The following is a 25,552-nucleotide window of genomic DNA, read 5'->3' on the forward strand; positions in this document are numbered from 1 at the left end:
TGAATCGGCTCTACCTCCCTAATCGCAGCCGCCTTAGTTTTAATGAGCAGGTTCTAACAGAATGTTACAATTGTTAAATGTAAAAACTTTACCTCTACACTGCCTTTTTGGACAAAAGGTTCCAGCAACTCATTCTGCATTAATAGAGGGAGAAGACCCCAGTAAACTCGAATCAGAAGAACCCACAAAAAAATAGTTTTTTTTAGAGACTGTTTTTTAGGATGTCATTCAGGCACTTGGCTTCTAATTAATAATAAAATCAGTTTCAACGTGTTTAACACAAAACTGTGCTGAAAATACATCATATAGCCTACACACATAAAAAGGATGAGAAGAATAAAACATGTTTTAAAAAGTGTCAAAAGAACCAATATTTGAATGTCAGTTTCCTCAGAGTTGCTGGAGGGCTAAACTGTTGCTGGAAGCTGGGGGACAAGTCAACATGATGGCAAATAGATCAAACTTGACAAATAGTTTAGGGCTAGCATGGCATACTAGAGCAGTGGTTCTCATTCTCAACTGGAATATGAGTCTCTGAAAAATGGCCAGTACACGCAACAACCGTTTAGTTTTTATCGCATTCCTAAGCCAATCATTTGTTTTATCCAAAGCCACCAATAATAAAAATAAAAAAAAGTTTTTAATTTTTAATTTTAATTTTTTTTGAATTATATATCTATAACCCTACCCTAACCCTACCCCTAACCCTAAAACCGAAATAAAGTAACAAAAAACGGGGGGAAAAGTACCCAAATCCGCCGAAATCCGCGAAAGATTTCACGCGCGCGCGGGGGCTAAGCCCCCAACCTAGTAGAGACCTAGCAACGCGTCTGAAGGAGACGCTTTGTGTCTTCTACCAGAACCGCTGCTGGTCATCAAATTATTGGCTTAGGAATGTGACAAAAACAAAAAAAATCTCCATAGGGTGACTAATCGATAGGAAAAAAATCTTTTTTGGGGTGAACTATCCCTTTAAAAGGGACAAAGACCGACAGACAGACATATACAGAGATTTGTGGATCTATTGATATTTCTGGACAACCGCTGATCCGACGACTTCTGACTCGGATCCTTGGCGATACACACGCCAAGTCTGAAGTCGATCGGCCTGACGGCGCTCAGTCAGTAGTGATGTGCCAAAGTTCCGATGTTGTTCAGCCTACAGTATAGTATGAAGCATGAGAATCCTACTCGGTAGAAAAACACTCACCCTGTAGATGGCGTTGGAGCGCCCCACGGCGCCGATGCGCCCCGTGTGGTTCATGAAGCACAGGTTCCCCTCGGTGGAGCCGTACAGCTCGCACATCCGCACCGCCCCGAAGCGTGTGTGGAAGCGACGCCACACGTCGGGCCGCAGGCCGTTGCCCACGCCCATGCGCACGCCGTGACGCCGCTCCCCGTCAACCTGCGTGGAGAGAGAGATAAGAGAGATACCTTCATTGAGCCTGCCGGGGGGGATTTCAGTCGCTCAGAGGTAGCACAAGCAGTTAGGGAAACAAAGTTACAGGTACACAGTGGTGGAAAGTAACTAAGTACATTTACTTAAGTAAGTACTGTACTTCAGTGCCAAGAGTATTTTCATAAAGTACTCCCAAACTGCCAGGAATTTGCGTTTTTTTTATTTTTAAATTTTGTAATTTTTCATTCAAATAAATGATCTGATTGGGGTTTTAAACCCATAATACAGTTCTACCAGTAGAGAGCAACAAATCGACACATTGATGATCTCGCTGGCTCACTCGCCCCCTCCCAAACAGGCTCACGTCATATCCGGTCAGAACCGGATGTTGACATTTTTGACAATCGTTGATCGCGCTAAATTACGATGTGATACACGACTACGATGACTGATCGTCACCCAGACCAAAGAGAGTAGACGTGGACCTCTCCGTTTGTTTTTTATAACGTGTGAAAAAACGTGACTTTCCCTATTCTGGCCGAAAATCACCGGAGAAAAACAACGTGACCCGGAAATGAATTTTTTTTTTTTTACATCCGGCTCCGGGTGAGTCTGATGTAGTCAGGAAGCGAAAGTGATCATGAAAAATACACAGAATAGCGCGACCACAGTCAAAAGTAAAAACTCGGGATTTCTCGTGCTGGCACTGAGGGTACTCGGGAAAAACTCGGGATATGTCGGGGCGTGGCACTGAGAGAGTTAAGTACAATTTTGAGGTATTTGTACTTTACTTGAGTATTTCCAATTTCCAATACTTCTACTCCACTACATCTCGGATCCAGATATTGTACTTTTTCAACATTTATTTGAAAACTTTAGTTACTAGTTACTTTGTACATTTTGATTATTATTACAAAACATACATTAACCACTTCAGGCCTATATACATTTTGGCCATTGGAAAATAGCCGATCTACAAGCTCACAATGAGTTGCATCGCATCGATTTTAATACATTTTATACATTTGAAAACTTGTGAAATGGGACATTCTGCATATTGAGTACTTTCTACTTTTGTACATTTTGATACCAATACTTTTGTATTTTAACTCAAGTAAATTATGAATTCCGGACTTTTACTTGTAACAGAGTACTTCTACATTGCAGTATTGATACCTTTACTTAACTCTCTCAGTGCCACGCCCCGAGATATCCAGAGTTTTTCCCGAGTACCCTCCCTGCCAGCACGAGAAATCCCGAGTTTTTACTTTTGACTGTGGTCGCGCTATTCTGTTTATTTTTCATGATCACTTTCGCTTCCTGACTCCTTCAGACTCATTGGGTTCCGGTTTCATGACGCAGATTCCGTTTCCGGTTCTCATTTTTTTCCCACAGTCATTTTCGGCCAGAATAGGGAAAGTCACGGTTTTCACACGGTATAAAAAACGAACGGAGAGGTCCACGTCTACTCTCTTTGGTCTGGGTGACGATCAGTCATTGTAGTCGTGTATCACATCGTAATTTAGCCCGATCAACGATTGTCGAAAATGTCAACATCCGGTTATGACCGGATGTGACGTGAGCCTGTTTGGGAGGGGGCGAGTGAGCCAGCGAGGTCATCAATGTGTCGATTTGTTGCTCTCTACTGGTAGAACTGTATTATGGGTTTAAAAACCCAATCAGATAATTTATTTGAATGAAAAATTACAAAATTAAAAAATAAAAAAAAAACGCAAATTGCTGGCACTGGGGGAGTACTTTATGAAAATACTCTTGGCAGTGAAATAGTTAAGTAAGAAATTGTAGTACTTTTTCCACCACTGCAGGTACTATACAGAGTAAGGAAAGTACTGTCGGATACAGCAATTACAAAGGCAAGAAATAACAATAAGAAGCACCGTCAATACAGAACAACAGTATACACCTATACAACTACCCTGCACTATGCAGAAAAATACCGTAACCAGGTTACAGTGTCCACACAGTATCCCGCCCCAAGACAAATAAAGTGTCGGTGTCAAGCAGTGCAACCAGTGCAATGCAAAAGAAAAGTGACAATATCCAAACCCTGGAGTGTCATTAGAGGTCAAAGTCCTTGGTATATATTTGATTCTAAGTTATGTGACAGTTGACTTGGCAGAGTCACCAACGTGTGTCTCGTTGTATATCCTCATGGCTACTGGCACAAAGGACATGCCAGGTCTCATACAGTTCCACCCCGGGTAGGTGAATCTGGAACAGTCTGTCACACACATGGACGGATTACAGACCGGGCCCGTGGAGTCAGTGCCCAGGGGCCCTAAGGCAGACCTATAGGCTGCAAAGCTTAACAACAATTTACTAAAATGTATATAGGTTAACGATTAAATACGCAGACACCTCGGCAAAAAAAAAGTTTGGAAACTTTATTTCGGTCGAGTATTTCTCCCCTTCATTAATACCAATTGGTATTGCATTACATCGTTGGAAAGCCTGATTAGAACGAGGTACAGCTTGTAAGGATCGTGCCTTCGTGGAATGAGCAACACACACAACTAACCGTGTGCCCCCCCCCCCAAATTGCGTAAATCCCCCAGTTGCCCTATAGCATGGGCCTTATCCTGAAGGGACAAACCTGGCATGTTGATGCTTGGGGCACACACAAACTCAACAAAGTAGCAGGATCCATGCTCAGGTGCCACACCTGTGATTGGCACACACCTGTTGAAGCTCAAAACGAGAGTGAACGCCAACAGAAGAAAAAAAACTAATGTGTATTATTGAAGGGGGTAAATAATGACTAATAAAGTTTCAGAGCTTTTTTTTTTAAGGAGTTTTTATATGGCCGTAACAGGGCCCTCGATACACTGGGGATCTCTCTCCCCCTCTCTCTAAAAGCATTTGAATGCACCAGTCACAAGATTTTCAAAAAGAGAAGATCTACCAGCTCACAATGCATTGCATCGCGACACGTTGTGGACTCGTAGATCGGCCATTTCTGAAAGTTTAAGTGTATTGTGTGTATTTTATATTCACTTGTTTGTTTGCTTGCTCATTGCATAATTAAAGTTAAATGCCCTTTTCATATACTGTAGGCTATTTAAGTTTATATACTTTATTTTTATTTTTATCTATCAATAAGTTATTTATATTTATTTATTTATTAAGTTTCTTATTAGTTAAATGTTCTCAAATAGAAACTTGGATCAAATTAAAGTAGTCATCGGCCTTGTCCCCCCCACTGCCATCGTTTGGGGCTCTAGTTTTGGTGATGTAATCGGATGGCAATTGTAGCCTGTCTGTTTACACAAACAAACAAGTTTCCCCAGTGAACGATTGTCAGAAAGCAACCAGTTTTCCCAGTAAACATTGCGAATGGGAGTAAGAAGGAATGCCATGCGTAGAGTAGACGTGGCTGACAGACTGCCGCGGTCAAAGACGGCCAGTGTTAAGTCTGAACAAAGACAGCTTTTGACCACACCATATTCACACACACGTGCGTACGTTGCACATATGCACGCACCCACACACACACACACACACACACACACACACACACACACACACACACACACACACACACACACACACACACACACACACACACACACACACACACACACACACACACACACACACACACACACACACACACACACACACACACACACACACACACACACACACACACACACACACACACTTCAGCCCTATATATATTTCGACCATTTGAAAATAGCCGATCTACCAGTTCACAATGCGTTGCGATGTGACGCATTGTGAGCTTGTAGATCTGATATTTTCACAGGATTTTTATACATTCGAAAACTTGTGAAATGGGACATTCTGCATGAGTACTTTCTACTTTTGGTACTTTAAGTACATTTTGAAACCAATACTTGTGTACTTTTATTCAAGTGAATTTTTAATTCCGGACTTTTATTTGTAACAAGAGTACTTCTACATTGCAGTATTGATACTTTTCCAAAAAAGTCAAAAAATTTAGTACTTTTGCCACCACTGCATACGCACGCGCGCACACACACACACACACACACACACACACAGTGTAGCTGGCTGACACTGTACATACAGAATATGAGGCTCGCCGACACATCCGGTGTGGGTAACCTGTATATGCAGTATCTTTTTGCTGTCAAGCAAAAACCTTGTATCTACATTTTTTGACTTTTTAATGTTTTTTTCGTAAATTCATGCCCTACTTCATCATACAAGAGAGTCGCACAAAAGTAATGAATATAGCTGATCTACAAGCTCAGCACACGTCTGAGCTTGCAGAGTTTAGTGTGAATTCCTCAGTCTTTCCCCCATCAGAAACACCAACCCAAGAGAGAGAGGGTGATCTGAGGTCAGTCAGAAGGAACAGTAGTGTGTGTGTGTGTGTGTGTGTGTGTGTCTGTGTCTGTGTCTGTGTCTGTGTCTGGTGTGGTGTGGCTGTGGTGTGTGTGGTGTGGTGTGGGTGTGGGTGTGGGTGTGGGTGTGGGTGTGGGTGTGGGTGTGGGTGGGTGTGGGTGTGTGTGTGTGTGTGTGTGTGTGTGTGTGTGTGTGTGTGCAGGGATTAAAGCGTATTAACACATACAGTGCCAAGATCGCATCGATGCGTTCTTTCAAATCCATCGCTTGAGTGCCAGGATTCCAAAGAACGCATTGATTTTCTCCGGTGATTTTCGGCCAGAATAAGGAAAAATACGTTTTTTCACACGGTATAAAAAACGAACGGACAGCTCAACTTCTATTTTCTTTGGTCCGGGTGACTAACAGTCATCGTCGTAGTGTATCACATCGTTTTCAGGCCGATCAGCGGGCCGGGAATTGTCGAAAACGTCACATCCTTTGAATGACCGGATATGACGTGGGCCTGTTTGGGAGGGGGCGAGCGAGGTGATCAATGTGTGGATGTGCTGCTCTCTACTGGTGGAACAATCGTAGGTGCTTGACAACACAATCAGAGAATGTATTTGAATGAAAAATTAAAAAACAAAAAAAATTAAAAACACGCAAATTGCTGGCACAGGGGTGAGTACATTATGAATAAACTCTGGCAGTCAATGTGTTAAAAGGACAAGGACGGGTGTTTCTGATGAATCTAACATGGTTAAAATCGAGTTTGAAGTTACAATGGGTTTGCATAGGAAGGGGCCAGGGGGCGTGTCTGATAAAATGAATGTCAAATGACAAAATACTGAATCGAGCAACTTAAAAACTGTCTGGGGGCTCACAAAAGCCTGAGTAGACTAAAATAACCCAAATTTGTTTTGAAAGTGAAATATCCCTTTAAGTAAAAATGTTTAGTACTTTTTCCACCACTGGTGGGTGTGTGTGTGCGTGTGCGTGTGCGTGTGCGTGTGCGCGCGTGCGCATGTGCATGCGTGTGTTGTGAGGACAATACATTACCTTGGGCTGATTGCAGAGGTAGCGACACAGTTCTCCGATATACTGAAAGATGGTCACGTTGTATTTCCTACAGTCATTCCAGAACTGTGAGGCCGAGAACTTTTTTTTGAGGACGCACGTCCCGCCTGGAATGACACACAAAACGCAGGACATTCAGTCACATTCATGTCTTGCATGGACCTGAGTTTGTATCAACATTACAGACCCTGCAAAGCAGTAAACAATATGTAATAATATGTATTCTTCGATTGTCACTCCATAGAATAACGTGTTATTAACTAACCAGCCAAATTCAAATGATTAAAATTCGAAAATTACCTTTCAAAGTTGTGAAAAAACAAGCAGTATTGCTGAGACGCGACGCATTGTGAGCTTATTATTATAGATTGGCTGTATTAGACTGTGACTTGTACATCTGCAGTTTTTGAAGATTTTTGAAAAAGTGTTTGAAAGTTGTTGAATATATGTATTTCTTTTTAAACACAAATCTTCATGTCTTCTGGGAGTCCTTTGCACATTTAAATTTTTTGATGTTTCCAATTTGGGCGTCCTCGACACGAAAATGTTTGAGTACCGCTGTTTTAGAGCACAGGTTCCCAAACAAAATGGACCCGTAAGGGTCCATTTGGTTACATTTGTACACACTTCGGATCGACTGTTTATTTGTTGTTGTTTTTCTGGCCAATCCCTCCATATAGTCTGTGAACTTTTGACAGCGTTCCTTCAACAAACAGTGGTGGGTGTTGGGACACATGAGGTCGGCCAAAGCGCATCACACAAGCGGAAGGCACAGTCCGGCGCGCTGTGCTGTGCTTTAAGGGGAGGACACCGCAAATGGAATGTAAATAAAAGTACAGATAAGGCTAACGGAGGACAAAATGTCCTCCTCAAGGTAACGTCGTGTCCACGATGTTTATCACTGACACAGATGGACATTGTCCCATCCACGGTAGATACATAGATAGACCTTTATTGATCCAGTGAGGGGAAACTCAGCAAGTTAGGCATTTTTAGCAGACGTTTAGCTGACGCTCTTATCCAGTGTGAGATCAGAATAAGCAGAGTAAACATGAATGAACTCTAGTCAATAAACAACAAGGTAAACAGTCACATCAATAGGGTGCAGAGAGAACAAAGTAGAGCCTCTGAGAACTAGGTTACACGGTAAACAAAGAATCAAAAACATCAATCAAAAACTTAAGAACAAGTGACCAAGAAATATGATCAAAGGTGACAAGAAGGAATACAAGGGGAGCTACTGTCAGTGCTAGGGGGTGAGGTGGCGCCTAAAGAGGTGAATGCTAGGGAGTGACAATTATTTGAGATAATCGCAATTATTTTTGTATAATCATCATAATGGTTTCCATGTTGAAAAATGTTCACACATTTTCAAATATAAAAAAAGCGGAAATAGCTGATCTACAAGCTTACAACGCGTCACGAACAATCAGCTATTTCTGCTATTTCTACATACAAATATGCCAATAATTTCTTTGTATGTTTAAGTTATTTGCTGCCCTGGGCAATTTTTTATTACAAACAGAAATGTAATTTGTACTCGTATGTTCCAATGTTCAATGCCTTACACACAATTAAATTGTTAATCTCAATTATTGGAGAGACAATTAAATGAATCGTCTATTTAAATTTGTAATGGTGACAGCCCTAAGGGGGTGAGGTGGCGTCTGAAGAGGTGAGGCTTCAGAATACAGCATAAGATGAGGGGTGAGTCTGCAGTTCTGACTGCAATGGGGAGTTTATTCCACAGTTTGGGAGCCAGGGGGGAGAAGAGTCTAGGACCTGTGTATTAGAAATATAGGGTCTTGCATGATCCTCTCCACTTGGATCGTCCAGTATTTGCATAGTGTATTATTAACGGGTATAATACAAATGTAGTCAAAGTGCACATGAACCATCTATTACCCTGTCAGAAAAGCTATGACAAGCAAACACACCCTGTTGAAGCTGGAGAAATGTGATTTTAAGAATAGAACAGTGCACAAGTGTGTGTGTGTGTGCGTGTGCGTGTGCGTGTGTGTGTGTGTGTGTGTGTTTTCATAGATAAACACACAGGGCATGTGTACTCACACATTGTGCCAAATAACTTAATTATTAATTAAAATTGGCAAATGTTAAAATATCCCAACGTCTTTATTTTCCCAGTACAGTCACACAATGCCCAGAGGAACTGCGGTGTGTGTGTGTGTGTGTGTGTGTGTGTGTGTGTGTGTGTGTGTGTGTGTGTGTGTGTGTGTGTGTGTGTGTGTATGTCAGTGTTGCCATGTCTGATTATTATAAGCGAATTTGGGCTTGTTTTTCTGTAAAGTCTCTTGTAAATATTGGTAGTTTTTTTTTTTTTTTGCTTGTTTCTAAAGTGTAGTTGCTTATTTGGGCTTGTTTCCTAATGTTGTTTAACCCAGTGGTTCTCAAACACTCTCAAATCAAGGACCCCACATCTGAAAATACTTTCCAGGGACCCCCTTACTAGATTTGTGTTGTTGTAATGTAAACAAAAATATTCAAAATGTTTCACCTTTTTTCTCCAAGATTTTTTGGAAAATAGCAGATCTACAAGCTCACAACGCGTCGCAATGTGAGCTGGTAGATCGGCTATTTTCAAATATCCGATGCACATAGGTTTAAAGTGCTCATGTGGCCTATAATAGTCACTTCTTTTGGGCTTTTTTTCATAGACCCGGTTGCATATTTCTCTCACAAAATCTGGCACAACACTGGTGTGGGCGTGCTGCTTGAACAACAACCTAACTGTGTCCTGTACACGTGTGGTTCTACCCGTCCTCGCTCATTAAGCCCTTAATGGTGAGACGCGGGGTCCAGCGAGGCCAGGCTCTTTGTTGGAATCATCACATCATACAGCAAACAGCTTCACTGTACGTGCTGCTGCTTGCGTTCTGGAGGAACACAGGGCTCTGTCAAAGGACCGCTCTGTTTTCCTGACCCGCTGACACGCTCACAAAAAGGATCGTTACGTAATCCAGTGGTTCTCAAACTTTTTCGTGTCAAGGACTCCCCAAAATGACATGTGTTTGGCCGAGGACCCCCATGTCAAAATATTTTGTCCCCCCCCCCCCCCAGAAGCAAAGATTTGAGTTACAAATGTTCGCTCTGAAAAGTATTATATTCAAAGATTTGCACAGATTTTAAAAATGTTTACTACGCTATGAGCTTGCTATTTTTGAATAGCCAAAGTATAAAAGGTTAAAGTGGTTAAAATTATTGTGATGCTATATGAACACATTTTGCTGGGGACCCCCTGGAACAATCCCCCCCACAAAGAACCCCTGGGGGTCCCCGGACCCCACTTTGAGAACCAACGATGTAATCGACTGATATGATGAGTATTGTTTTCAATGAATCTGTGATTCATTTTAAGTGGATCTCAAAGTGGGGTCTGCATGAAAGACAACCTCTCTCACTCTCTCTCACACACACACACACACACACACACACACACACACACACACACACACACACACACACACACACACACACACACACACACAGACACACACACACACAAAGACTCACTCTCTGTCTCACTCTGTCATTCTCTCTCTCAGTGTGTGTGCTGTCCAAATTATTGTTCCGGTTCACACTGGGCCAATGCGAGTTGAAATGCTCTCCCTTCCCAACCAGCCCTGCCATTGATTCATTCAACATGCACAATGGGGTGACGACTGACGTCAGAGACTGGCCTCCAAGTACCATGATAATGGATGTACTAAGTACTCTGACAACGGGTACACGTACATGTACTTGGTTAATGTACTTAAAGGTAGGGTAAGAGATATTTTTGGGTAATTTTTATTTTTTTGTTAAAAAGGTTAAAGGGCAAGACTTTTTTTGTTAGAGGTTTGTTTGGGTTGTGTAGTTACCTTGCCATTATGTAACTCCAAAGGTGGACAAGAAATACAAAATAATTGCTCCATTGATTAGAAATTGATAATTCAAAATATGCTCCTCATTGACTTACATTGTATGCTGAAACAGCTCTCAAAGTCACTCTTTTAGCACGGAAATGGACGCAAACAAAGTTGATTCAGACAATATAGAACCTCACCAAACCCAGTACTGTTTTTTTTTTAAATAAACATTTTACCTTCCCGTTGATTTTGCTATTTTTATTTAGAAGAAAACCCGGACTGGATCCGGATCTTCAAATAGTAAAATCAACAGGAAGTTGACATTTTTATAAAAAATAAAAAAAACAGTACTGGGTTTGGTGAGGTTCTATATTGTCTGAATCAACTTTGTTTGCGTTAGTTTATGTGCTAAAAGAGTGACTTTGAGAGCTGTTTCACCGTACAATGTAAGTCAATGAGGAGCATATTTTGAATTATCAATTTCTAATCAATGGAGCAATTATTTTTGATTTGTTGTCCACCTTTGGAGTTACATCATGGCAAGGTAAATACACAACCCAAACCTCTACCAAAGTGGTCTTGCCCTTTAAAGTACTATTCTGATAGTAATCATTGCTACAGAGCGTTTGTTCGGTCACAGGGGTCTCTCTAGCTCTTTAGTAAACAGAATATAGTACATTTTCAGATAGGTGACAACATTTAAACCATACCAATAAACCAAAAAAGTATTCAATCAATCAATCAAAATAAAAGTTCACCGTCTTGTGGACATTTTCTGACTAAAGAGTGGAATTTATACAAAAGGTGGGTTTCTGAGAGGCTTCCCATCGCGAAGAACAGGCTTTTATAAAACTGCCTTTGTTTCGGTGAGTAGCTAAATTATATTCTTTATTTTTACTACAGTTTAGACATGGCACTTTACAGCCTATATGAGAAATACACAGTTCCTGGCAGAGCGTGTTTGTATTAGATACATACACAGCCACATAAAACACAATGCATTTTCTTGGAGGGTTTTCAGTTCTCCTTGTGTAGGATAGGCTACTCTTCCATAATTAATTGCACGACTTTGGGTCAGCTGTTTCAACAAAAGGTTCTGGCAGAAAACGTGTATTTAGCCAAATATCTCCACTTTTCCATGATATTCACTCGGACAACATTATCTGCGTGATGGGATGAGATTCATAGCAGCAGCAAAAACATGTAAACTTCCTTCAATGAATGCATATAAGCTATGGATGGGACACACAAATTGACATGTGCATCGTTGTTGGTACGGGATCACACGATTACAATTACGATAACAATTGTTATTACAATAACAAAATGCATTGAGTGTTCATATGGCCGTGTATGGAAGCCATGCAATAATATCCTGTGTATTGTAGCCTTGTCACTAGAAAAACGATCTGACGTTCATCTCGAGTACTGCAGGTGATTGTAGAGTGGGAAATTAGACTGGAGCGAGCAAGCGTCGGATAAATTATATAAGTTGTAGTTGTAACTACTAGAAACTATTCACAATCACATCCAACACAAATGTAGGCTTTTGCTAGGAAAAAATACACCCTTTGCCATGCACTTGTTGCCATGCATACAGGCTCACATGTATATTTTTGCCATTCATATTTATTGACGTAATTCACATTTTAATGCTATTCATAACATATGCAATGTAATGTTTTCATATTGGTCAAGGTGCGCTGTCACAATGTTTTCATATTACGTCTGCATGTTTTTATAGAGTGTGCGTGTCTGCGCGCGTTGCGCACGTGCACGCGTGAATGCGCGTGCATGTGCTCTCGCGCATGTGTTATAGGGCGCTCCCCCACTTCTAAAAGTAGCACTGCAACACTGGTCGAGCGTCTATACACAAACACAATTAGTGTTCGGTTAAGGGAAGCCGGGCAGGGAGGGTGATTATTGTTACTGCATGTAATCTCCTACGGGCTGGGGACGGCACCTGTCAACAGGGAGTGTGGGGCGGAAGGAGTAGGACGAAGGCTCTACGTCCTCCCGGTGGGGGCTCCTCACTGGCGGGTCAGTGAGGATGCAACAACAGTGACAACACACAGAAGAATTGGGGGGAAAAAATTAAGGTTTGTAAGGTTTTTGGCCCTACCCAGCTCAATGGTTCCTCCGATGCCGATCATGGAGGCAGCGCTGTGGTACAGCGGTAGAGGAATGTACACCACGTCCTTCTCTGTCGCTCCGAACGCCCAGAAGCCTGCTGCTGCCTTCAGGGTCTGCAGGTGGGTGATGACCGCAGCCTTAGGAAGACCTGGACACACCGTTGCCAGATTTTGTGAGAGAAATAAGGTCAGGTCTACAGAACAAGCCCAAAAGAAGCGACTAGGCCACATGAGCACTTTAAACCTACATATATCGGCGATTTGAAAATAGCAGGTCTACAAGCTCACAACGCGTCGCATTGTGAGCTTGTAGATCTACTTTAAAAGTAATCTTGAAATAAAATGTGAAATATTTGGAAGATTTTTGAAACATTCTAACACAAATTTGGTGGCTCCCTCGCAAAAAAACTTTTCAGATGGAGATTAGGGACAAATACATATTATTGGAGGGTCCATGACATGAACATATTTGACATCCACTGGTTTAAATAAAATGAAAATTGGAAGCAAGCCTACATAAGCAACTATACTTTAGAAAAAAGCCCCCCCCCCCAAAAAAAAAAGAAAACGCAACCCGCAACTTTACAGAAAAAGAATCCCAAAGTCGCTTATAATAAGCAGACATGGCAACACTACCTGGATACAGTCCAGTTAACACTTTCAAACTTGTCCTATTTGGGGCATGCCATTATAGGCGACCAATAGATAAAACAATATCTATGCTACTTTTTTTTTAAACACTTCTGACCCCAGGGTCATTAAAATGTATATCAAATATCTAATGTAGGTATTTGATATGAATTTGATCAGACACATCAAGACTCACTGAAAACACACATCCCTGCTTCTGGTGACTAATGTTGTCCTTCTAATGCGTGAGGGGATCCGTCATTTTTCAATTAGTTATTTCATGCATGATTTTAATGGATTTCATGCATGGACTTGATGAACCCTGACCTCACCATCTCAGGGCAGACACTCTAACCACAAGGCCACTGAGCTGGTAAAAAAAACAGGTCAGTGATATTTTTTGGTTAAAATAAAAGTTTTTTTGTAAAACTTTAAAGCACTATTCTGACAGTAATCATTGCTATAGTGTGTTTCTTCAGTAACATGGGTTTCCCTGTCTCTCCAGCTCTTTAATAAACAGAAAATACATTTTCAGGAAGGTGACACAATTCAGCCAATCAGGAGCGAGTACCCATTTATCAGCTTCACTCCACTTACCCTACCTTTAAAATGATCCCCAAAGTGTTTTAAAGTGAAATACCCCTTTCAGTGGTTAAAGCGATATTGACGTTTGGTACAATCTTGGGTTGTGTAGGTACCAGCTTTGAGCTTTGTACCTACGAACGCAAACAACATCCAGGCTGCCTCGGCCCGACCACCAGTGTCGGTTTGTTTACGTCCGTTTGTGTGTTAAAGGTTCTTCCATCACAGAGCACAGTAACAACACATAAAGATGATGGATGATTATTTGGACTTCTATCATGGCCTGCTACCCACACACAACCCAACCTTCTACCAACCTTCAGCATCACTTTAAAGGGATAGTTCACCCCCAAAATGACTTTTTTCCTATCGATTACACACCCCATGGAGCCTTGAATTCATGAGATTTTTTAGTTTTTGTCGCATTCCTAAGCTAATAATTTGATGAGTCTCCGGTACTCCGGTGAACTTAATCATATTTGAAATTATAAATATTGTGAAAATAAAGCTTGTAGATCGGCTATTTTCACAATGTTTTTTTGCGTAATATTTGACAATTTGGCCAATTTGGTATTTAAAAGGTCTTAAAAGTCATTACATTGTCACTTTAGAAATGTGCAGATACCCTGTGTACACTTATACTGTATGTTGGTCTGTTTACTGTTGAGCGAGAAAACAATGTTGCACATTAAGCTAATCGTCTGAGGACCCCCCAAAAAAAATTTGGGGACCCCCCTGGTCCCGACCCCCGGTTCGGGAACCACTGGAGTATAAACGCTATACATTTGAGCAGAGTTTCTCGGTTACCGGTGGTCCCAGAGGTGAAGATGTAAAGGGTGTGGGCCTTGAGGGAGGTGGCGTGCCGCAGCTCGGCGGGGACGGGCCGGGCCGAGGCGGCGTCCATCTTGTCCAGCAGCGTGAGGACGTGGGCGGAGTCACTGCTGCGCGTCATGGACCACACCTGGATGTTGTCCTCCTGCAGGCTGGGCAGGATGTCCTCCAGAGACGACACCAGATCTGGGGACACACACACGACCAACCAATCCACACCAGGCTTAGCTTAACCCATTATTAAGACCTGAGGCCGGTTCTACAAATGCCTTCTAAATCCTAACAGTTTTCTGAAAAACCTATGTTGCTATGTATCGTTGCTGTCGGGCAGAAACCTCATATCTCCATATTCTCCTTTTTTTTTTTTTTTTTGTAAATGAATGCTCAACTACTTGATCATACTGCAGCGTCACACAAAAGGATCAAAAGTAACAGATCTACAAGCTCAAAACGCGTCGCTTCGCGCCTCGTTTTGAGCTTGTAGATCTGCTACTTTTGATATTTTTGAATTTGAATCCTGAAAAGTAACCGCTTTGGACATAATGAGGTTTCCACCCGACAGAGACGATATCTTTTCGAATGTTAAAGGGATATTTCACTTTCAAACATGTTTGGGGTCATTTTAACGTCTACTCTGGCTTTTGTGTTCTACTATACCCCCGGCAGTTTTTAATTTGCTTGATTCAGTATTTAGATACTTGATATTAATTTTATCAGACACGCCCCCTTCCTATACAAAACCATTGTGACTTCAAACTCCATTTTAACCATGATATATTCATTGAAAACACTGTCCTTGGTTCTGGTGACTGATATTGGCCTTCTAATGTGTGAGGGAGCCTTGTTTTTTCAATTATTCTTTTCATTTCTTTTTTATAATTTTGTTGGACAATGAAAAAAATTATATAAAATAAATAAATGGGGGGTCCCTGGCACAAAAGATATTTTCAAATGAGGGTCCGCGGCCAAAAACATATCGTCTCTGTCGGGTGGAAACATCAAACGTCCAAAACTGTTACTTCTCAGGATTCAAATTCAAAAATAGCAAAAGTAGCAGATCTACAAGCTCGAAACACACCGCAAAGCGACACGTTTCGAGCTTGTAGATCTGCTGCTTTTGATGCTTTTGTGTGACGCTGTAAGTAGGGCATTAATTTACGAAAAAAACACAAAAAGTTAGAATACGGAGATAAGAGGTTTCTGCCCGACAGCAACGACATCAATTTGGGGGGTCGTCCATCCTTGACATGGAACAAGTCTTAGGTAAGTATACCTGCTCCGACCACCAGCGTTGTGGCCCCGCAGCAGTGGAAGCAGTGCAGCAGGGACCTGGACTTGATGTTGGTGTTGAGAAAGGCCACGGCGCAGCCCAGCTTCCACAGGCCCAGCCACACGCACACGAAGTCGGGCTCGTTGCCCATCAGCAGCGCCACGGTGGCGCCCCGCCGCACCGCGGCGCGCGACAGGAACACGTTGGCCACGCGGTTGCTGCGCTCGTCCACGTCCCTGTCACCAATTGATTGATTGATTGATTGATTGAACATGTTAATTGTTAACCCATTAAGACCTGAGGCCGACTCAGCAAATGCCTTCTAAAATCAATAGTTCTCACACTTTCAAGATTTTTCAAAAATGTTCTAAAATAGCAGATGTACAAGCTCGCAGCGCGGCACGAAGTGACGCGCTGTGAGCTTGTATATCGGCTATTTTTTAATAGTCAACGATCAAATCTAATATGACACCCATGCTTTCCTGGTTTTAAGGATAACACAAAAACGTCCTGGGAACTTGTTTCCATTGTGGTCCTATGTAAATTAATTCATCAACATAGCATACAAAATTAACACAATAATACATGTCATCAACAAATGCAAACACTATATGAGCATTAAAGTTTAGTCAACGATTAATTGTTGTATAAATAATTGCGATTAATGGAGCACTTCACCCGATTTCAACCTTATTATTATTATTATTATTATTACGATTATTGTGGACAGTTCGGAATCTCGCCTACCAGTGACATCATCGATGGGGATTCCGAGCCAATAGAAACTACAGTCTCTCTTTCTGTAAGGTTAGCTAGGTTATGCTGAAATAGAAGCCATTGTTCTTGCATTAATAAAAATTGTTTGAAAAAAATATATATATATTTAAATGACCAAACCTGCATACCGATGATGTCACTGGTAGGCAGGTGTCTGAACTGTCCACAGCCCTCCTCTGAGACACAGACACAAGTAGACAAAAATGGTACCATATTATAATGAGAGTTAGTGAGGACCATTTAAGACAGGTTGAAAATGGGCGTAGAGCTCCTTTAATGATTTTACATCCTTTAATGAAATTACATTTCTGTTTGAATTTAAGGCTTTGTAAACAGAACTTTCACAGGGCAGATATGAAAAAAAGGTCAATATACAAAGAAATTAGTTATAATGACATATTTGACAGATTAAATGACTTACATACTTTTAAAAAATATTTAAAAAATATAGCTGCATAGCCGGTCTACAAGCTTACAACACATCATGATGTGACATGTTGTAACTTGTAAGCTTGTAGATCGGTTATTTTGCTTTTGAAAATATTTTATAATGAATAAAAAATGTTGAAAACATGAAAATTATGATTAAAACTGATGCTGCTGTATGATAAGCTGGGTAACCGGAAGACTCGCCCCAAAACGAGCTCGCCCCCATTTCTTTTCTCTTGTATTTTTTTACTGAGGATAAGGTTAGAAATAAGTTAGGGGTTAGGCATGGTTTTACTGAAGTTAAGTTTAGGAATAGGGTTAGGTTTTTAGGCATAGTTTTACTGAGGTTACGTTTAGGAATACCAGGTGAATACCGCCGGATTTGCCCCGGGGGCCGGGGCAACTGTGTTTTGGGGCGAGCGTTTTGGTACCTAAGCTAAACCTAAGTCTTCCATCCAGTATTTTATCAATATTTTAATATTATATTATATTATATTATAATTATTATAATTATTATAATTATTATTATAAACAAGTCCTAACAACATTTCTGCTTTGTTGTAGCCTACTTGTAAGTTAAGTGACAAATAGGCTAAAACCCTCTTGTCATTCCTGGGATTATGCAAACATCAGATCAGAGGGCGGTCATGTAACAACCAACAACAGTGCCATGCTTTAGTTTTACCGGTAGGTGTGCGTCTCGTCCCCGTAGAGGATGAACGGCCGGTGGGGGGTGCTGGCCGCCCGGCGCGCGAACGTGTCGGCCACGGTCACCACGGAGGAGCGCAGCTTGTAGAGCTCCAGCCGCGCGCCGCGGCTCACCACCCGGCAGAGGAAGCACGCGTCCCGCCACAGGTACGGGAAACACAGCCTCTGCAGCGCGGCGGCGCCCGCGGACACTAGAAGAAGACCCAACACCACCGGGACCCAGACCCAGCCCGGGGGGGCGATCATCATGATGAGGATGCCCGCGATCAGGGCCACCGAAGCGGCCAGAAGGAGCGACATGACCCGCCGATGGAGAGGAGTCGGTCGCACTGACTACTACTCCTCCTCCTCCTCCTAGTATCTGTCTTTCTAATCTATCAGCCACAGGCTGCTCTCTGGGCACTTACTACCGGTGTTGCCAGGTAGTGCGAGAGAAACAAGCAACTGGGGTCTATGAAAATAGGCCTAACATGTATTGATTGTTTTTACCTGTCATATCCCACTGGGGAACTCCATGAATGCTTTATTAACAGTTTGCGAATAGTACAGTGGTACGATTATACAATTAATGCTAAAAGGATGACACAAGAAGCCCTGAGGGCTTGTTTCCATTGTGGTCCTCTGCATTCAATTAGGGATCTCATCTTAAACAAGCTCAGTGCTTAATGAGTCTTCCAGTTTAGTAGACCTTGTATTGTGAATTTGTACTTCCATGTACTGTTGTTCCCATGTCTTACTAAATAAAGTACATCAATCAATTCATCAGGACATTTAAAGACATACTTTTAATATACAGTAATATACAGACATCAACACTGACTAGTAGTAGTAGCAATAAAACGTATACAGTAGACAGTTGGGGGTGTGGGGGTCATTTCTGGTTAAGCTTCTTAGACTTCACACCAAAAGACCATAGGCTACATGAGCACTTTAATTCTATAGGTAGCCTATACATCGGCTATTTGAAAATAGACAATCTAGATCTGCTATTTTCAAAAGAAATTGATTGATATAATTGAATATTTTTTTCTTGTGTGGGCAAAAAATATTTTCAGATGGGGGTCCGCTGACAAATACATTTAAATCCTTGACAAGAAAATGTTTGTGAAAAAGCACTGGTTGAAACAACATTGGGAAACAAGCCCAAAATAAGCAACTATACTCTTTAGAAACAAGCCCAAAATAAGCAACTATACTCTTTAGAGACAAGCCCCCAAAAAAAGCAACCACCAATATTTACAAGCAACTTCACAGAAAAAGAAGCCCAAAGTCGCTTATAATAAGCGGACATGGCAACGCTGCTTACTACTGTAGCCTACTGTACTGCTGTGGACTGTGGACTGTGTGTGTGTGTGTGTGTGTGTGTGTGTGTGTGTGTGTGTGTGTGTGTGTGTGTGTGTGTGTGTGTGTGTGTGTGTGTGTGTGTGTGTGTGTGTGTGTGTGTGTGTGTGTGTGTGTGTGTGTTTTTGTGGATCATGTGACTGTTGTTTCGCTAAATAGGGGGAGGATTCTTTGTAAAAGAGGGCGTCTTGTTGCGGTCATACATAAAAATAGATAGAAGGGTGGGGGGGTGTAGCCATGCAGGAGACCTAAGGATTGATGATGATGATGAAGGTGATGATGATGATGATCTAATTAAATAACAACTTATTTTTATTTCAAGGACTCATAGTCTACTAAGCCACTGCCCCCCCCCCCCCCCCCCCCCATTTGATATGATTACATTATTTATTTTATTGTATTTTTTATCTCTGGGGCCCCACTCTACACAGTCAAATCCAGTGTTCATTTTACACAGAGTTACTGAGTATTAAAGTATTCAATCAATCAATCAATCGGTCAGTGTCTGTCTGTCTGTCTGTCTATCTATCTATCTGCTGGGACCCCTGGGTGCCGATCAAGGACCCCAGGGGGACCAGGACCCCCACATTGCAACCCACTGACATAAGGAATTCTATAGAATCATCCTTTCTAGAAGGGATCTACATTTATCCAAGTCCAATGCAATGGTTCTAAAAAGTTTTGATTATAAAGTACCCCCATTATATGCATTATTATATGCCATGGACCGCCATAACTCTGAGAGTTTGTAACTCTCAGAGTTACAAACACACAAGGGTCAATTTGGTTATTAACTATCAATCATTTTGCTGGGGACGCCCTAGAACACCTTCCCGGACACCACTTTGAGAACCATACTGTAATGTAGTCAAGTAGACTCAGTTTTAGGTGGGTTTGAACAGAAATGTCATTATATTTGTCCGCATTTTGGAAGCATAAAAAAAGGTTTCAGTTGATGGATGTTGGAGGAAGGATTTCCATAGAAATGCAGTTGATACTCGACACAAAATACAATGTTTAACAACTGTCTGTAGTCATTTGAAAATGTTCCTGTTTTTGGGTTTTTTTGGCTGAGAAGAGTAGGGTACATTCTGTCACCATAGTCAAATATTAACCTGACATACATGGCACAAGGGATAGTTTTTTCCTTCTGTAGCGGTCTGTCTGAAATAAAAAATACTCAAAAATAACAGATGTACGAAGTGACGCGCTGTGAGCTTGTATATCTGCTATTTTTGAATAGCCAACATATAGATGGATAAAGTGGTTAAAATGATTGTGATGCTACATTAACTACTAGCTCCTGTGCTATGCATTGGACAGAGGGGGGATGTCCCAGCATGCCTCGGGGCATGGTTATTGTTTTTAATTATCATTTAATTAAGTTGTTATGTAGCATGGGAAAGTGTTGAATTTATGTGTTGTGCTGTTTTATGTTATACATATCCTGGTTCTCAGGCAGAAACCTTGTAACTCCATATTTCAACATATTTCAAAAATAGCCGATGTACAAGCTATGCAACACATTGTGAGCTTGTAGATCTGGAATATTTTGGTACTTTTGTGTGTGCCTTTGGGTTTTATAGATAACTAATGAAAAGTATTAACAACAGCTTATGACTAAATAATAACTACCTTGGATCCATTGAAACAGGTTAAAAAAAAATTTTTTAATCCTGAAAAGTAACAGTTTTGGACTTACAAGGTTTCCAGAAGACAGTGACGATATGTGTGTTTGTGGAGACTGAGAGAGGGTTAATGACAGACTGTCTGTGCTCTATGTTGGGTGAGTGGTTGGACACACACATTGTGTAAATCAGAGTATTCCTGTCAAAATAAATATGAAAAAACAAAACAAAACCAAGTGCTCGGGTGGCGCAGTGATAAGGTCTCTGCTCACCACCACGGGGGTTGTGGGTTCGAAACCACCGTGGTAAAACAAATAAATACAAATGAAAAACGAAATAAGTGTGTTGGCACTCTGAACTGTAGTTATTCCTGTATTGCTCAAACCAATATTAATCAATGTATATAATTAGACAAGGTATCTGTACAAAATTACAAACATTGAATGTTTATGCCTGTCATGATTTATGACCTTCATCAGCTTGACCCAGTACACACATGTGCATCTACGTAAGCATATTGATATCCGTGATACGATGATCATCAACTACTTTATCAGAGAGACTGACCTCTGTGCACAATGATACAAGATCGCTATGAGCATGTTCTATTCCTATCCATTCTGTTCTGTCCTTGTTCCATTTCTTCTGGTCACGTCATGTGTTCACTATACAATACTGTATTCTCTATGTGTGTATTAAACTTGAGAGCTTGTCGTGTGATACTGCCTGGTGTCAACTGGTTCTCCGTGCGTGCGACTCAACAGAAACCTTCACTCACCACCACCCTTATAGATGGAGACTCTTAAGGGGGGCGCATGCTACCATTTTCGGTGGTCACCTTATCACCTTATCACCGCGGTGGTGATAGAGAGAGCTCTCTCTATCATAGAGAGCGCTCTCTCTATCACCTAAAAGGTGATAGGGTGACCACCTCATTTGGTAGCATGCGTGGGCCTTAGGGGACCATATGTTGGTCAACCGAAATCACAACAATGTCGTACTGCTTTTCTCTCTGTTATTATTTTTATGTTGCTATTGTTGTTATTTTATATACTATACAAGGTATCTGTATACATGGTTTGCCTTATTGCACATTCTCTTCTGATGCTATTGCTGCTACTATCCTTTTTTCCTAGCCTTTTCTTATCTTTATTTTCTTTGCTTTATCTCTATTGTTCTATTTTGTGGACCTCACACACTTGCTTTCATTGCTTGTACCTGTATGTGTAGTGACAAATAAAGCTTCATTTCTGGCATTTATCAGTTGCTCTTATCCAGAGCAACTACTACATGCAAAAACCAGAGCAAATGGCATGAACTCTAGTCAGCCTACAACAAGGTAAATAGTCACATAAGTAGAGTGCAGAGAGGACGCTATTAAACAATGAACCTAGCCTCTGTCTAAAAACAACATGCTGTCTAAATAACAATCTGTACATTTGTGGTCAAATAAAATAATCTAAATAATCTAAATAACAAAAACGTGTGAACAAGTAACCATACATAGTATGACTTGTAGGAACGTATCAAAACAAGGTGCCACGATTCTTCCTTCGCTCCCAGGCACCGCCGACTCAGCATATGAGTAGCACAGCTTGGGTAACTCATCCTCATCTCCACCGAACTGAGGTGCCGAACCAAACCGTACCGTGCTGAAAGCCCTAATGGAAAAGTAGGTTACCTTAAGTCACCAAAGGACCCATACATACTCCCAGTAAGCACTGGGAGATGTACTGTAGGTGTTACATTGTTGTAAGTGCTGGGCGCTGATACACTGGGAGATAATGGTGGGTGTTGATGTAAGCACTGGGAGCTGATGGTAGGTGTTGTTGCAAGCACTGGGAGCGGATGGTATAGGTGATGCGCTCCACCTCAGTAATCCATCTCCCAGGAGTCTAGCGCATTGTTCTCAGCAGATACCCGACATTAAGCCACTCTGACCTACTCACTCACACATGAAAACATCACACAATGACATTGTATGGTACCCATGGTGCACTCTGAGGGCTCTAAAGGTGACTCTCCACCAAACAGACTACTTCAGACTACAACAGACTGCAACAGACTAGTAGTCTGTTGGCAAAAGTTGGCATTTAGTTCAGCACAAGCAGTCGGTTCGACGGTGACGTCATGACGTTCACTGTCAGTTTTGGTGTAGCTCCAAATAGTAGGCTACACAAATGTAACCAAATGGACTGGCTAATTTTGAGCCAGAGAGGTCTACTCTACGGCTAAAATGCCAATCAGGGTGCTCTAAAGAGCCTTCCCCCCTCTCTCTCCCCCCTCTTCACTACCCTACGGCTATCGACGGCTCTACCGGTCGCCCAACGACCGAACCTGCTCGGTTGGTCATCGACGGCAATGCGAGTCCCGACCCGACGACACAACGCTATCGACGACAGGTTGTCGTCAGAAGACGCTTTCCAACGCAGAGTCGGCTCAAAATCGGTGCGGTGGAGAATTGCCTTATAGGCTACTCATAGAGCTATATATATTAGTTGGAGTTGCACCCAGCACATATACTCCCTTTTCACGCCTTCTTCCGGGTTGGGAAAGTTTGAGGGACGGGGCCTATCTGGGGCCTCTGCGCGTCGTCTTGCATGCGCAGTAGTTTCACGCAACCCTGTGAGCAAGCCTGTGCGCAAGCTCGTGAGGCGAGCCCATTGGTCGAAACCAATGCTGCTCGTTCATGTGTCTTGCCCCAGCTGTAGTAAGCTGCAGTAGCAGAATTGGCTGATTCTGATTGTAAATCTGCTATTTTCTGTGAATTCCCCCCTAGAAAAGGGACGCTAGGGTTCATGCGGTGAACACATACTTGGCTATGGACCAACTGGACCAACTACTGTGTACTTTAAGGACAAATTGCACTTTGTTCCTGTTTGCTAGAAGACTAGCTGCCATATACGTGCTAATGGGACTCATGGGAGATCCTGAATGAACAAACAAAGTTGTTGTGGCTTCACTTAACCGTGACTAGACATGAACTGGAGGTACGGTGTGGTGTGGATATTAGCCTACTTAGTAGTAAATTAATACATTTTCTTCCGCGCTTCTTTCTATTGACTCAATACAATCAGCTCAAATGTTTTCATGAGAAAATCTTTTAATCAAATCAATTAATCACTTAAAGCGGCACACTATATAACTTTTTTTTTAAATGAATAAAATGTAATTTTGTCCAATCTGTATGGTAGAGTATGTTAAAACAATATAACTTATAGGCTACAACTGGGGTGGTTGTATTTTGTCTCCCTGCTCTTCTATTGAGACATTTAGATCGTGTCAAACGTCATGTCTCACCTTTAGACATAGGATCTGACACAAAGTTTGACCTGAAGGTCAAGATTAAATGTATCCCCTGAGCAATGTCAGCACTTGCGCAGGAAACCGGGTTCAAATCTGGGGTAGAAGAGGAAAGTTACATAGTGAAGCTTTAAAGGTGCTTTTGTTGTTATATGTGTTGATTTGCTCAATATTCATATAAGCATTAAGCACTGCTATAGAGTAGGGTTAATTTGTTCAGCAACAAGGGTCTCTGTCCCTCCAGCTCTTTAGTAAACAGAAAGTAAATGTTCAAGCCGGGATACCAATTTCATCCAATCAGGAGAGAGAACTCATATGGGATACAGGATAAACGAGTGAAATTTGGAACTGATGAAACATTAATGAGCAGACAAAATTGGACATACTGTAAGCTGATGAATGATATTCGTGGGGTTCTGTCTCCTGATTGGATGAAAGGTGTAACCCACCTGAAAAAATTATTTTATGTTTACTAAAGAGCTGGCAAGAGCCGCGAGACAGGGAGACCCCTGTTACTGAACAAACACACTGTATCAATGATTACTATCACAATAAGCTAAATGTTATACTTTGGCTATTTGAAAATAACCAATCTACACAAGTTATGAGCTTGTAGATCTGCTATTTTTTAAAAACATTTTCACCTTAAATTGCCCACATGCCCAAAATTGGAACACTGAGTTGAAATTCATTACCATTAATACGATCTTGAAGCACAAGGCGGTTATGTCTGGCACATGACATTAAAATACCATATGAATAGACAAATCCATGTCATTGTCTATTCATATAGCTTCATAAACCATTCTCACATTAATGGCTTTGGTTTGAGATGTTATTTTGTGTTGTTAATGTCTATATCAGTGGATTTCAGACTGTTTCATGTCAAAATCCCCAAATAAATTTAAAGTGGTTAAACTGATTTTGATGCTATATTGTCTCATTTTGCTGGGGACTCTGTGGAACCCTCTCAAGGACCCCTGGGGGTCCCCGGACTCCACTTTGAGAACCACTGGTCTAAACTGGTCTGAAATCACAGATGTTCGCTCGCAAATCAATGTTTTCTCCACAGACATTTTCACCTATAATGACATGCCCAAGATAGGATGGCCATTTTGTGGTTCCACAGATAGAAAGGCCATTAATTTTTCCCATAAAGCTTTCTGAGGAACGAAGCCATCCAGGCTCCTGGTGAATCATGGCCATAAAACAGGTGATGCCCTGTCAAAAAAATATTTGAAAAC

General features: G+C 41.6%; 1 protein-coding gene across 1 annotated transcript in view; it reads right to left on the minus strand.

Moving 5' to 3' along the window:
* Positions 1-18,398, minus strand: part of slc27a6 (solute carrier family 27 member 6) — a 32,033-nt gene extending 13,635 nt beyond the window's left edge. Inside the window, exons 1-6 of the mRNA XM_080419764.1 lie at positions 18,014-18,398; positions 16,126-16,358; positions 14,829-15,038; positions 12,800-12,958; positions 6,794-6,918; positions 1,211-1,405 (exon numbers count right to left, since the gene is read on the minus strand). Coding sequence (XP_080275890.1) covers positions 1,211-1,405; positions 6,794-6,918; positions 12,800-12,958; positions 14,829-15,038; positions 16,126-16,358; positions 18,014-18,336 — 1,245 coding nt within the window. The 5' untranslated portion in view covers positions 18,337-18,398. The remainder of the gene's footprint in view (positions 1-1,210; positions 1,406-6,793; positions 6,919-12,799; positions 12,959-14,828; positions 15,039-16,125; positions 16,359-18,013) is intronic.
* Between the last annotated feature and the right edge of the window lie 7,154 nt (positions 18,399-25,552).

Source organism: Gymnoscopelus braueri, assembly GCF_963280865.1.
Source record: "Gymnoscopelus braueri genome assembly, chromosome: 22".
In the NCBI taxonomy this organism is placed as follows: domain Eukaryota; kingdom Metazoa; phylum Chordata; class Actinopteri; order Myctophiformes; family Myctophidae; genus Gymnoscopelus; species Gymnoscopelus braueri.